This window comes from Acanthopagrus latus, chromosome 12 (genome assembly GCF_904848185.1).
Source record: "Acanthopagrus latus isolate v.2019 chromosome 12, fAcaLat1.1, whole genome shotgun sequence".
Classification (NCBI taxonomy): domain Eukaryota; kingdom Metazoa; phylum Chordata; class Actinopteri; order Spariformes; family Sparidae; genus Acanthopagrus; species Acanthopagrus latus.
The window spans coordinates 17,369,499-17,384,570 of NC_051050.1; the positions used below are offsets into that span (position 1 = coordinate 17,369,499).

A 15,072-nucleotide genomic window follows, 5' to 3' on the forward strand; every position below is an offset into this window, starting at 1 on the left:
CCATAACAAAGCATTTTTATTCACAAATGTACAAAATTTAAGATTATATTACATATTTTTGGCTATAAACAAAAAAATCTTTGTTCAGAGTTCACTCATTCAATACAAAAATATGAATGTCTCATATAAATTATTGCACTTTGCAGCTGCAGTGCATTGAAGATTGCCATCACCGTTTATAAGTGAAGTGTTCACCTGATTTAAGTCCGATTGTGGAAGAGAGGTTTCTAGGAAACGCATAAACAACCATATGGCACTTTTTTTCATAGTTTTCACCCTTTTTGTATATTTTCCTTAATCTTTGGTACCTTTTTCTTAAAAAAAAAAACAAACCCTTCAAAGTCACTGAGCACCTTTTCTGTATAAGTTAACATTGTACCTGAAATTAATGGCATTGCAGGTGAAATGTGTATATAAATATAGATGTATTTACTAATACAGTGTGTAGTTGTTAAGAGAGCCTATATTGGCGTGTTGCTGGTAGAAGGCCTCTGGAGATGTTTGTCTGTTGCTCCTGGTTTCCCTGACAGAAAATACACTTCCAGTTAAAAAGCTGTTGGCACCTGGTCCTCCAAGTTTTGTCAGTTAAATAAGACAAATTCCAGTTTGGTCCCTTTCATAAAAGTTTACAACCCTGACTGAGAGGTCTTGTCGAGTCACCTGCGGGGGGGTCGGCCTCGGGAGAAAAGCTCGAGGCTCTTGAGGGAGTAATGCTCTTTTTTGCCGTGAACACCACAGCTTGTCTAGTTCCTTTGACGACGGCCTGAAGGCAAATTATGGTTTTTAGGAAAAGTTTGCTCTGCTGACGTCAGTTTATTTCTGGAGCCTTCAATTCCCATCGCCAAGTCTCATCATAAGTGTCTCTTCATGTGGAGAGCAAGGTGGTCCGATCTCGAGAAGGCCCGGTCGCATTTCTGACACTGAAACGGCCGGTGGCCTGTGTGTTTCCTGTAGTGGCGTGTGAGCTCATCCGAACGTGCAAACTTCCAACCACAGCCCTCCCAGTCGCAGTGGTAAGGCTTCTCCCCTTTGATGGAAACACAATACACACATGGAGCAGTTAGTGGCAGCCCAGAGGTTAAACTGGTCCAACCTTTTTTTGCAGGAGAAAAAGAGGTTCGTCCTGTCCTGCAGTGAGCTTATAAAAGGCGAGCTAATCAGCCTGGGGTTTGTATTTGAACAAGGATCAGTATCAACCTGTTGCGGCGCACCTGCAAAACAACTCCCCCATCCCCCACTCATCTAACCCCCATTCATGCCTCAATTATTCAATGTGTTGGAGCATTATGTGCAACAGATGTGTGGGATAGTAAAAACAGCATGAAAGAAGTGTGTTAAAGAGCATCTAATAGCTACCAAAGTCGGGCTTCCTGCTTCCTGCAGGTGACATCATTTCATTTATAACCAAATATAAAAAGGCATGACTGTGACACATTTACATACCTGTGTGTGTGCGGTGATGCGCTTTGAGGTGGGAGCTCTTCGTGTACGTTTTCCCGCAGCCAACATAGTCACACGTGTGCGTGGCGACGCGCTTCCTCGGCCAGGAGCGCCGGCCACGTTTGGGCTTCGGTTCCTCCGGCAGGCAGTCGCCGCTGGTGATCATGAGGGGCTCTGTGGGGCCAAACGTCAACGTCATTATCACATGTGAGGACAAAATATTCAGTGGAGACATATCGGATTCAACGCGGTGTTATAAGGTATTACGGTTTCCAAAATGGCAGACAGTTTTGTGTTTTGGCGAGCATGTGATCACTTTAGACACATTGGTTGATGTGCGGTACAGAGAGTCCCTAAAAATCTGCTTTTACACAAAGACATGTTAAAAACTGCTAATGTTTCACAGAAGTCTGAGGAACAAAAGTGTAAAAAGTTAAGGCGAAGGAGCAATAAACACTGACTCTACGAAAATAACTTAATAATTGCACATTTTGTTAAACATCTGGGAATGTCTTTGAAGAAGGTTTTTTGGCGAAGGAAACTGGATGTAGGTTTCAGTCCGTTTGAACTGCTGGTTTTGGGGTGTAATTGAAGCCCTTAGATGCATTTAAATAGACTGTTTTGTGTTCCTGTTGTCTGTTCTGTCTCGGGTTGCGTTTTTCTTTGATTCAGCCATAAAACACCACAAGAAAAGTTCATAAAACAGCTCTGAACGACGAGGACAAAGACGTGTGCGCTCACCTTGATACTGCATGGAGGATGGCTGAGGATAGGAGGCGTAGCCCTGTGTGGAGCCGTGGTGGTATCCCTGGGGAGGTAGACTGATCTGAGAGTGGGGATGCCCCAGGACCTCCCGGCTCAGAGGATGGTCTGGCGAGAGGGAGGAGGAGGATGATAACCTGCCACCTGTCATGGATCTCCCTCCGCCAGGGAAGCCATGTAGCTCCAAGTGGCCTGGGCGCTGCTGCTGCTGCTGGCTCCCCCGGCCCTGGGAGTTCACCCCGGCCAGGTGCAGGTCGATGGGCTGCGAGATGGTGCAGTTACTTGGATTCTCCTGCTTTATCCTGTGGCACGGAAAGGACGGCGAGACCCTTGAAGGGTCCGACACCGCGTTGACGCAAGCCTTTGTTATGCTCACGCCTTGGCTGTACTCTCCCATGTCCATTGTCGTCTTGACCACGAACTTGCCGTGGAGGCTGGTGGGGTGGAGGTACGCCGGGTCCAACTCGGGCCTCATGAGCTCTGCTACGAAGCCTCCGGAGGGCGACACGTCGCTGATGTCCGGGATGGTATAGAGGAGCTCGCTGGCGGTGCCCTGAGGGGAGGGGAGAGGGTAGGTTGAGGAGAAAGAGCCAGGGGAAGGAGACAGGGCCTGGGCAGAGCTGCACGCCATGGCCTCCTCCTGCTGCTGCTGCTGCTGTTGCTGCTGCTGCTGGAGCATGGAGTTAGACAGGATGAAGTCGTAGTCCAAGTCCAAGTCAGGCTCGGCGTGTTTTTTGGACATGCTGGGGCTCGTTGTGCTGGTGGCGGTGGGATGGTCTGGGTCAGAGCAGTTGCTTTCGGTCGGCACACTGGGTCTCTTAAGAAGGGACAACTCCTCCTTCCATCTCTAGGAGGGCAAAGTTACAGAGGCATTAATGACTGTACTCTTCTGAGTGTTTGTGTTCGCAATGCCAAAGCCAAAAATCACATTAGGTCTGTCCTACTTAGACGCTTGTTTTTGAGCAGATAAGGACACGTAGTAGTAAAAAAAAAAAAAAAAATTCAGCGCTTGGAGGGGAGAGAAAGGAAAGCCTGAATCTGTAAGGGAGAGATTATTATGACAGCTCAGCTACAGAGCTGCTGTAGCAAGTGTCCTTGGCACAGAGCACTTCCTAGAATACAAATTATTCTCATTCATGAGGAAAGTGCGCTGGAGGAGGGCTCAGTGGTGGCACGATGAGGCTCTGGGCTGCCATCAGAGGATTCTTGCAGTCAGTTTTGTAGCTTATTTACGGCCCAGTGTGTGTTCATATAATAATAACAGTAATAATCACAATATCAGGCGGCAGGATGCCCCATGCATGCTGTATGTGAGCTGGTGCACGCCCCAGTGGTGAGTGGAGAACAGCTCCACAGTCAACAGACTGCATGCTACATGTCTCCCCTCACATCTCCCTCGTCATGCGCATGCAAACCAGAAGTGATCCCGGGCTGCTACTCACTAGATTGCCGCTTCCTATGGATTTGCTCTTGACAGTGGGGCCGCTGGCGAACGTGGATATCGACGGCAGCAGTGTTCCACCTAAAGCCATCTCGACGTCATTTGGAGGCTGCCTGAAATCAAAGAAGGGAAGAAGAAGAAGGGGGGGAAAAAAAAACAACGTAAATCCTTGTGGAGCGATTCCTTTTGGAAGCAGCGAGGTACACAGTTATAGTCCACAAAGTAGATGGTCATCAGTCAGATGTTTATTATCTAAAAAAATAAAAATAAAAATATTAAAAAATAAAAAGTTTCCACACCTCATCAATGAGAATCTGGGGATGTAGAGTCCTGTGCGGCTCACTTGCACTAGCTTTTTTTTTCCTTTTCTCTTTCTTCTTTTTAGGAGTGAATTATTCCCCCCCGCGTTTAAAGTTTCTGCTCCGGCGTCGCGCGTTTACGCTGTATTCCAGGACATGCCGCCGCTGATGGGCGCGCCGGGTCGAAGCAGCCACGCTGATTGATTGTGAACGGTGGAGCGGTTGGAGTGTTGACGGGGAGGACGGAGAGGCGACACACGGGGGGAATCCCTCTCGCCTGTTGCCATGCAGCAGGACTGGCGGGCTGAACTGAGACAACCGCGTGAGAGGTATCCTTAAATCACTGGAGTTTGACCACGCCCCTCGTTGCCATGCGACCGCTTGAAAAACAATACAGCGCGAGGGAAGGGGAGGGGAGGGGAGGAGCACGTGGGGGTGAGGCGGAGAAGAAAAAAAGAGAAAGAGAGAGAGAGAGAGAGTGAGAGAGAGAGGTTTGTTTATATGCATAGCAACGAGACCAATCCTTACTGCTCTCGTGCCGGTGAAATGTGGGCGAAGAAGCGCCCGCCGGAAGTTGGAGTGTCAGTGAGTATCCTCTGATTATGTCCCGAGGGTCACCTGCCTCACCTGGATCACCCGAAACTGACTTTTGCATACTTCTGTATGCTAGGCTGCCTCCCAGACCGAGCGGCTACAGGTTAGCCTAGCTAGCTAGGTGATAAACTTGCTATTTAGCACATGATAACACCATGTTATTAATCTGTCATTTCCAAATGTGCACATGGCGATAACAGATGCTAATTGTAGTTATTATGCTGGTAGTGGTTTATAGAGTGGTGAGGTTTGTAGTCCTAAACTTCAGAAGTCAGTTAGCATTTTTGCACATCCGCTTCCCTCATCTCAAAGTCTGTGAGTTATTTTAAACTGATTTTCGGTTTAATGCCTGAAGTAAGATGTTAACACGTTTTGTTCTGCACCATAAAATAAATCATTGATCCTACAATTTAATAATAAAGCATTTAGGATTCTTAAAAACGGCAGTTGCCAACAAGTGGCTCAATGAGACTACAGATGTTGTCACGGACATTAAACAGCATTAATGCAAACACAGATAGGCCTATTCATCTACTCACTAGTCTGTCCATCCGTACAAGCCAACTTCATTTTCAGCCTATTCGAACTCTAACTTTACAACATTGTAGATTTATTAATTTACAGAAAACATGTATCCTAAGTGTGTAGAAAGACACTTTGTAGTGGTGATGTTCAAGTCTAACTGTAACTAACTGGTAGTGCAACCATTAGCAGATTAGCTCAGTTAGCCATACATATTGTACCTTTAATATTGTATCATAATGTAATCATTTATTTTACAGTTTTATGCTTGATTTAGCTGGCAGTACAAGAAAAACATTTTTTTTTTCAAAATTCAACATATACATCGTAGAGATATGGATTATGTGTTGCTAACATTGTCAGAGATAGTCACCTCTCAGACTCATGTGATTAATCCCATAGTACATAATGTATATGCCAAAGGGTGGGACTTTTTTGGTCACAAATCTGTCAAGACACAAGTGTGACTAAATATATTCATTGGTCGCAGTGGTGCATCTGAAATTTAACAGTTTATTTACTGAATGATTTACACGATTGTCATTTCTTGTTGCATGTGCCGTGATTTAAATAAAGACCTTTATTCCTATTTACAATTATTTACAAAATGCTTTAAGATCTGAATTAAAAATGTTTTATCATTATTATTATTATTATTATTATTATTATTATTATTATTATTATTATTATTATTACAGTTGTAAACTCCTCACCATTCTGCCTGTACCCAGAGCCCCCTCCCCCTTTTAATTGCAAAAATCTGCCAAGTGGCACAAAAGCCTGTATTTCTGTATGGTGAAAGCCATAAAACATATTACCGTGCACTGTTTAGATTTAATATGATATTGTCTGTTATCAGCCAACTGCCATACTGTTTCCTGGTCCAGTGCGGCATATTGAATTCTGGTTGTTATAGGTTGTCTACCTTTTGAGCAAAAGAGAACACCACAGCCGTTTTCCTCTGTCTTCACTGGTAATGTGGCACCTGTGTCAGAGTTATTTGAATCTTTCTACTTTCTACTGCATAGACAGCCCAGCTTTATTCAAGAGACATCTTTCCAGTGGTGATATTCTTCTTTAATACGACTTATACAGTATAGTAGTTATAAAAAACATATCTTACCTGAGAACATAACAATGCTGAGAAGTGTTCAGTGTGGAGTTTGAATTGGGTTCAGGCAGTGTTTGCTCAGAGCTAGCGAGCTAACACAAACCTCTCTGTCCAACATAATTAGACACATTTACTCAAGAGTTCAGTGCAAGAGCAAACACAGCGCAGCCGCTGATCCTGCTGCTTCAGGATCTTGTCAGTTAGACATTGTCAACAAATGTGCCGTCACTTCAACAGGACACATTTACTGTCAGTGTATGTTGGTATCTTCATTCAAAGCTTTGAATTGGTTGAACGCATGTTGCTTTGGTTGGCAAACAAAAACTGGTGGGAAAAACATGGACTACGAAGGCATGGGTACTCAGTAAATAGATGTGTATCCTGTTTGGCAACCTATGATTTATGATCTGGTATATTAACAGTGAGGCACTTATTCCAGAGAGTATCCAAACAGTAATATTTGTATTGTCTTCAACTTAGTATTCAAAACTGTGTGGTGAGAAATGATGCCTTTAAATCTCCAGTGTTTGAACTACATCTCTTGTTTTTGAAGACCTGTTTCCTACAGCAGGTAGGAACACAATGGCAGCTCTGTCATTATAGCCATATTCTTTATGGTGGGAGATAATGGTTTTGAAAATGATCCTGAAAACAAAGGCTTGACTTTGACAACCGGGGTGCTTTGCATCGCAATAATGACAGAGAAAAGGAGGAATAGAGAAAAGACATAAAGGAAGAGAAAATGACACCACTGTGTGCTTTTCCTGACACAATGAAGTCATGGTGATTTAGTAACTCACACCAAACCCTTTGTACAGAATTATGATGCAAGACTTACAGTATTAACCGAATGTAGGCAGAATATGAAGTGCAAGCTGCAATACCCTGCCCTCGATGAATCACCTCAAGTTGTAACACAGATTGTGACGTTTTGTTAAAGTTATTGGTGACATAACGTTAGACTGAGATGTGGAGATTTTGAGTTAATGTTATTTCATCAGCAAGGATACTTTGGAGGTGTCACATTTTCCCCTCATTAAGTTAAGCAAGTGTCCTGATAATGTTGTTTCTGTGCGCATATCAAGTGTGCACCACATTCAAAATGATCAGGTGAGCTCAGGTGTTGTTCTTGGATGGGCTGAGAGTTTCAACTGCTTAGTCACTTGGTATTTTCAAAACAGACAGTCGAGCGGATGTATTCTGTGGTTACGCTAATGTTCAAGTCAAGCTCAAACACAGTTGATTATGCAGTCATACAGTTGTGATGATTTATATTATATTATTTAGGCAACATAGAGTATTAAGCAACATTTCCACCCAAAGTACCCAGAACTTTCAAGGAACAAAAAATGTCCTTTAGCTCCTTCAGCACAAAAGCACTTCTTTTTTAAAAAGTAATATTATCGACAACATCGTTAACGCCATAACCATCGTTGTTAGTTCATCTGTCTTATTGCTCTCCATATTGATATGTTGAAGCACAATGATCAAGAAACTCTACATTTTAAAGGTGTAGAATGTAAGAGTTTTAGTTGAGAAAATTCAGAATTTATTTCAAATGTCAACAGAATGGGAAGAAATAATAGTTTTGATCTTGTGATATTTACTGAAGTCAGCATCCTGTCAAGCAGTCACAGGCCATTCAGCTGCAAAGCTCTTTTGCTAGCGGTGTGAACACCATTATTACTCACGTCCTTTAGTCTGGACTGCTAGCTGCACAGCTAACTGAGCTAACTTGCTAATGTCAGCTACAATTAGCAGCAGTTCTGGGGATTACACTGATGATATGCTGCCACCTATTTGTTTTGAATATGAGACAAAAAGCCTTTAAAGCTCCAATTTAGAGGTAGTTTAATAGGTGATTAATGAGACTCATTTCTGACAAGTTTGACCGGTGTTTTGAGAGGGTGGCCAACCCAAACACAGTGCTTAATGAATTTAGATTTTTTAAAATGGTTGCTTAAATCGAATGCTGCAAGTAACCACTGAGAAATATCCTGTACTTTTGGATAACACTGTTTGAGGGACTTATTGGTGGGTAGAATAAGGTACCCGAAACTTAATTAAGACCCAGGTCCCTGTGGTGGAAACACATTCAGTTCCTCAAGAGGTTCAGAGTCCCAGAGGAAAGTTGCTGCGGTGGAAACGCAACTCAGATAGTCAAATAATTAGACTGCACAACTCTTGAGCATTTCAGCCTTTTCCCCCTCTTGGTGCTTAGTGACTGACATGACTTCCACCAGTGTCCCTCAGTGAAATTACCCCTCCTGGAAAGCACCCAAGTGAATATGAGTACCAGCGGATCATAACTCCAGATATTGAGGTTTTCAGCACTCTCTTCCAGATGCTGTTCAGTAATTAAAAAATAGTTTTCATTCTTTCCTTAATTCTGGAAAGCTGACTCAAGCTTTTTTGATTCTCGGTGCTGTGCTTCCCTCCACTCCACCTCACATTAGCTCTAATACAGTTATACATAGGAACTTTATGCCTGTTTTGTCACTCAGTGCGAAGCCAAAGAATTATGGGAGAGCTCCAGCAACAAGGCACACACTATGGCACGAACTGCATCAATCTTTTGCTCTGGCACTGTTGTTTTTTTTGTTTTGTTTGTTGTTTTTGTCATAATTCTGCAGTTCAGAGAGAATTTGAAAACTTGACTGACATCGCCTAAAAAGACACATGTTTAAAAAGTTATTTTCAATAAAACATGTCAACTTACATTCTTAACTCCTCCTCCTTTGGCTTCATATTTGACACAAACATCTGTTCAAACATCATAAACTACAATTCAGGCATGACAAACTCATAAAGAAAACAACAATAATCAACACCATGTTTTTGATGAGATAATGTAATCCTTAAATTGCGATCCAATTATCTAGGTCTGCAATTAATTATTTACTTTATTCTCATATATTTTTTTAGGGTAGTGACACAGGAATGGCACTCACTAGAGCACACCACTAAGGCCCCAAAGTCACCTTTTGTACTCATTGATTCCAGCCACCTAAATATTCCTGGCTGTTTTCTACAAGATCCATCATTATTCCCTGAGAAATAAGATAATAAAAATGTTGATATCTCGCAATGTTAGAATATAGAAAGTGAAACCAAATTCCTGGTTTCGTCCCTATATCCAGGTGTACACCACAAGTTTTGTGTTTATACCGGAAATCCATTCAGTAGTTTTTGTGTAATTCTGCTGACAGACCAACCAACCAACACAGGTGAAAATATAACCAGAACAAAGTGTCTGCAACCATTTCTCAGAGATCAGGGTGACAGCTTCCTCTTTGTCCAATCAACAGTCCAAAAAGCAAAAAGATATGCAATTTAAACAGAAGCAGTACATTGTCAGATTTTAGAAACTGAACGTAAATATTTGACTTTTTTGCTTGAAAGATTACTAAATGTATTGGTTGACTGTCAAAATAGTTACTGTAAATCATGACCTTTGCATTTCCTCTAAATTTGGGTGATGTACAGCAGTCAGGTGACAAGTTTATTGATTATTATTAATCTAATGCCCACTTACAGTTGTTATTGTTAGACCTTGAACAACCCTAATGAATATAATCTCACTAATCTCGTCAAATCATCAGGGAGAAACAACATGATTTGCCTTGAATTGGTTTTTAAAACAAAAAAGTGATCTGGGTGAAACCCTGAGCCAGTTTTAGCTCCAAAGCATGTGGTGGGGGGATATGATCCTGAAGACATTAGATGTGGATTTGAGCCTTAACTTACAAAAGGTTGAGAACCTCTGATCTTTTACGTTCCTGTTGGATCCAGGCCTGGTGTCCAGCTAAACACAGTTGTTAGGCCATCTTAGTTCACCACACCTGTTACTGTGGTCCAGACATTCACCAACAAGTGGAAACCTACTACATAAATCATCACAGTGACAGAAATTAGCTCTGGTTTTATGACAAAACAGTTCTGAATTTGTTTTCCAAAGGGCTACTATGTTATTAGACAGGGCTGGTTGACAGTTCTGCTGTGTGATGGTATGCATATGGATGAGGTCTGAGTCAGTGGGGGCTGTTTGTTTGGACAATGCCGGCCAAGCCTTTACAGCTGGACAGAGCTGCGGCTGGGCTTGGATGCAGCCAGCCAACCCTGAGCTTTCATCACATCATATAACTTAGAGGTGGGCTTCCAGAGGGGTACAAAAATGTGGTTGAGAGACGAGGTGGTGGTCGTGATCATGTCGCAGGGCTTGTGTAAGGTGAAATGGGTTTCGAAGAGGAAGCAGAGAAAAAGGAGAAGTCGGCGAGAAGAGACTGCGAGGGAGGAGAGAGCTCCTGCCGGGCGGCAGGCTGTCCAGCCTTTGCCTGCCCTGGGATTCCTCGGCTGCCTTAAATATGCCAGTTATTTTTAACCAGCGACGTAACAGAGCCCAGCGCCGGCCCCCTCTGTTACAATATTTCCTTTCTGTCAGGAGGGGAAATGGAGGGGAGCCACACTTCCTGGTCACATGACACTCAGGCAGCTGAATAAGATTCAGAGAGGGAAGAAGGTGGGGAAAAGCGAATGAGGGAAGGAGAGGGAGCTGGGTTGGCTGCCTCATACCCACACCAGCCCACATTTTCACTCAGCACCTCCTTTCTCCAACGTTTAACCCCCTCAGCTGGCCAGATGAGGCAGTCTTTTTTAATTAGATGCTCAGACGTCAGAAGCCAAAGCGACCAGAGCTGAGATTGGCGTTCGTGAGCTCCAGAGGAAATGAGAGCGTGGGTACAGCACATCAACCGACAGAGTGGTGGGGGGAGGACGCTGTGACGTCAGGCCAGGGACCCGCCAGGATTAGAAGCCTCTAAAAAGAAAAGGCCTGGGACTGGGCTGCCAGAGCTGGAGAAAATGTGTTTCTCTGTCTGTCTGACATGGGAGAATCAGGGACTTCCCATGAGCTCACCTTGTTGACATACAGAGAACTTGGACTGGTTCGTGTCTCTAACTGCACAACCTCACTACCAGCAAAATTAGTACCAGCTTCACATCACAGACCCTAAAGTTTGACTGATATGTGTTGTTTCTTATACACAGTGGACACATGTCAGGTAAATGGATGAGCATGCAGAATATGTCAGCCTTAATTTAGTTTAAATAAGATTAAATCATAGGATATAATATACAAGCACTAAAATTCACATATTGTATGTAAGAATACATTTGCAAGGCAGTTTTAAAGATATAGTTAATAACAAAAAACATCCATTGGTCAAGGGCTACTTCACGCCAACTGCTGCTTACTATACTCTTTGCTGAATCCATCTGTAGCTGCAGCTACCACCTGCCATTTGCTAGTTAACTCAGTTAGCTTTGAAGCTGGTGCTGATGTTTACACTGCTAGCAACAGAAGTAGTCTTGTCAACATGGCTGAATACCAGACTGGAACCAAACACACCCACCAAGGCTAACCAAGGCTAGTTTGAAGACAAGGGCTACATTACAGAGGTGATTTACAGTGGCACTGATCAGGACTCTGACTCTGTCAGATGCAACACGCATGTAAGCCCAGTAAATATTTTAACATTTTACTTTGACTTGATTTATTTTGACAAAACCGGAGATTTTTTTCGAAAGATAAAACCAAACAAAAGTTTGAAGCGTATTTGATATGATTAAGCTTGTTTCATCAGAGTTCAGTTAGAGAGTGTGGTTTTCTGATTTAAAAGGGAAAAAATGTCAGTATATTACCATGCTAAGCTAAGAGAGCTTGTAAAACGTAGCAAACTTGGTACTTGTAAACACCTCAAGCTCCAACACTACATGGTGTCATTGGACTAGCACCTCTTGAGGTTCAGTGTGGTATTACAAGACAGGATGTGCCATTCTAGCTGGTTTACAACTTCAGTAGATATCGCTGAAACTCAATACACCGATGTCTTTGACATAACATCAACATATTTTGCTTCTTCACACTTTGTTAATAATGTGTCATTTTTGGAATATTAAAAACTAAAAATCTGTCCACATCTTGAATTGTAGATTGTAACGTAGAACTTGACTTCCTGTTGTGCAGTGTATTTGATGTTGAAACCACTGGTTAGTATTTAGGGATTGTTCAGAGACTGTCCAGAGAGAAATAACATTTCTGAATTCCTGGAATGTTAAACTGAAATTAAAGTCTTTTATAAAACTTTTACAAATATCAAAATGTCTTTGCAATAACTCCAACCTCAGTTGTGTTTAAGGTTGAGGAATCGAATGATAATCAAAAGATTTAGAAAGAGCTGAGCATTAAGTTACTGAACCCCTCAAGCTGATTTGCCACGCTATATATTTATTGTTTTATTTAAACGTGACTTACCATCTAAACGGTTAAGTTGGCTGCATAAACAAAGCAGCGTACTTAATAAAATATATACTGTGTATACTTCTGATACAAGGGTGTAGACAACAAAATGTAAACATGGAGAGGAAGGAACGCTGATTCAAACATGGGTCGTCTAAGGCTGAATACCAGTCAGCAGCATCTGTCAGCCATAAAAGAGATCTGGCAATCCCCTCTTTGATATGAGAATTCAAAGTTTCAACACAATAGAGGTCAATTAACTGAGCTGCAAAGAAGCCAAGTGATCTGTGCTGAAAGTGCAGGTGCAGAAAAAAAACAGAGGAATTGTAACCAACTCAGAAATCAGGATGATGTGGAAAACAATTACTGCACACGCAAGCTGAAACTGACTTAGCGTAGGTGCAGTATGTTGGAAATTTAAGGTACATTGTTCCATATAGTTCAGCTAATCAGCAAGTCCATATAACCCACATCTGTGGGCATGTTAGCAATAAAAAGTGATTTATCCTAAAATGATTCCATTATTTTGTCCACCCCTGTATCTATGTCTTATAAAGTATATTCCAGAGCAACATGAGCCTATAGAACAATCTAATTTAACATGAACCGTTCCAGTCACGATGGTACCATAAAAGCTGAGTGTACAGGCTGTCAGTGAAACCAAGACCACATCTTTACAATGTTAGAGAGGTTCCTATAGAAACATATGACTGTTTTAGTTTTTTATTTCCCCGTATGAGTCTGTATCAGACCTCTGCTGCACAGCAATTACAGCAATCACCAGCATTCTCGAACCTTCGAGGGCGCCCTGGCATCGATTCAACAGCAGCTAATAGGTCGCCTATGCTCTCCGTGTACTGCTGTTGGGCCACGGCTGTCACATTTCAACAACGCTTGATTAAATCTTTATGTTCCAGGAATCTGAGATGCAGCCTGATAGCGAAATAAATGTGGAACCGAGTGATTTACAGAGCTCTGAGCCTGCGTGTCATTGCGCTTGGAATTTTAAGCATTTAAGCGAGTAAATTTGGGGCTATCCAACAGATTTAGTTGAAGTATAAATAAGTTTTACTGTTAAATCTACCAAATAGCCTACACATCATTTGCTGATGTTCTCCAGACTGGCTGAACACCACTGCAGACAAAGTGTTTGGCATTATATTATGCAGAAATTCATGTGGTAATTGTTGTCAGATTTCAGGGTAGTAGGCCTCTGCGTTCCTGAGAAGGTGTGGACTCTCCTGTTTTCCCAGTGGGAGTGGTTGGGAATGTGTGACCTTTTCCATGGATTGCCGTTTTTTTTTTTTTTTGGTCCTGGATAAACTCTCTGGAAACATGCCTGCCATTGGTGCAACCATTCAGAGATGTAAAATGACAGTAATAACTGAATATCAACACGTAGGTGCTGCAGGATGATCCATGGTTTGTAGAAGAGAGGAGACAGTCTTGTTGGGAAACTCCCGTCGCTAAAAGCAGGGAACTCCTAATAAATTCACAGTGCAATAAGAGAAGAGAGACATAAATGTCACCGCTGTTTCTCCAAACCTCCCTATGGTATGAGCTTTAATATTCAGGCATAAATCTGAGAGCTAGATGGCAAAACTTTGCAAGGGTTGAATAAAAGAGGAATGTTGTTAAGGAGTACAAGGAGAGACATGGAAAATTAGAGTCAGAAAAATACTATTAAGTTCAAAGTACATGCTTATTTCTTGCTTTTTTTCTCATTCAATACCATTAGTTTTCCTTCCCGAGTGCTAGTTTCTCTGCACAAATATATCCCCAGCATTAGGCAAACAACTTTTATGGCAACATTTTCAAGCCAAGTGTCCAAATCAAATCAGAAATGGCACGTTGTGGTAACCTTAATCAAACTACAAATCATTTCAGACTGATCGTTCCCGCTGGAATGCTGAGGAAAGAACAATACTTGACAGGCCCAATTTAAGTGATAGCTTCTCCAGTCTGACGTTTTATTGACATCATGCTGAGTCTAATTGAGGAGGGGGGTTTCAGTAACTCAAACCAGATGGGCCACCAGCTCATGAACTAACAGCCCCCCCCTCTCTTTCCACCCTTCCTCACTCACTGTCTCGCTCCCTTACTTTTACACTCAGAGCTGTTTTGGCTCAATGAAACAGTTAACTGTAAAATAAAATGTCATTAAACTGACCGATTTGGTCAGATTTATATCGATTGTACCGTGCATGATACCATGCCATTTATCATTAGGACACATGAAGCCAGCAGGAGAGTATTATCTTTGCATGTCCAAATGCAATGATTTTATATCAACTTTTCCTTTTGGGATAGAGGAATGATTTCCCCTAAGGGAATAGTTTGACATTTTGGGAATGTTTGCTTTCTTGTTAGTTAAGAGAGACTGTTTTTTGTTTTTTTTTTATGTCTGAAAACTAAATATATACTGAGTGAGCCCCAACCAGGATTTCAATGTTAATTTGTAGTTAAAAACTGGTTGATATTCGGTCCAAGTGTCTAAGACATCTTCTTGTCTTCTTTTCTGCCAGTTAAAATGTGGTTAACATCGACGTGTCACAAAACACAGATTTGTATGATCATTTTGATAATTTCTTAATTTGGAGGTTGG

The 15,072-nt window shown here is 42.1% G+C and overlaps 1 protein-coding gene across 1 annotated transcript; it reads right to left on the minus strand.

Moving 5' to 3' along the window:
- On the minus strand, positions 1-4,252 carry klf4 (Kruppel-like factor 4). Its single transcript, XM_037117682.1, has 5 exons — positions 3,943-4,252; positions 3,645-3,756; positions 2,182-3,049; positions 1,444-1,614; positions 1-1,027 (listed from the first exon to the last, which is right to left on the minus strand). Exons 1-5 carry the CDS (start codon positions 3,945-3,947, stop codon positions 852-854), a joined length of 1,332 nt encoding a protein of 443 aa, XP_036973577.1. The 5' UTR covers positions 3,948-4,252; the 3' UTR covers positions 1-851.
- Between the last annotated feature and the right edge of the window lie 10,820 nt (positions 4,253-15,072).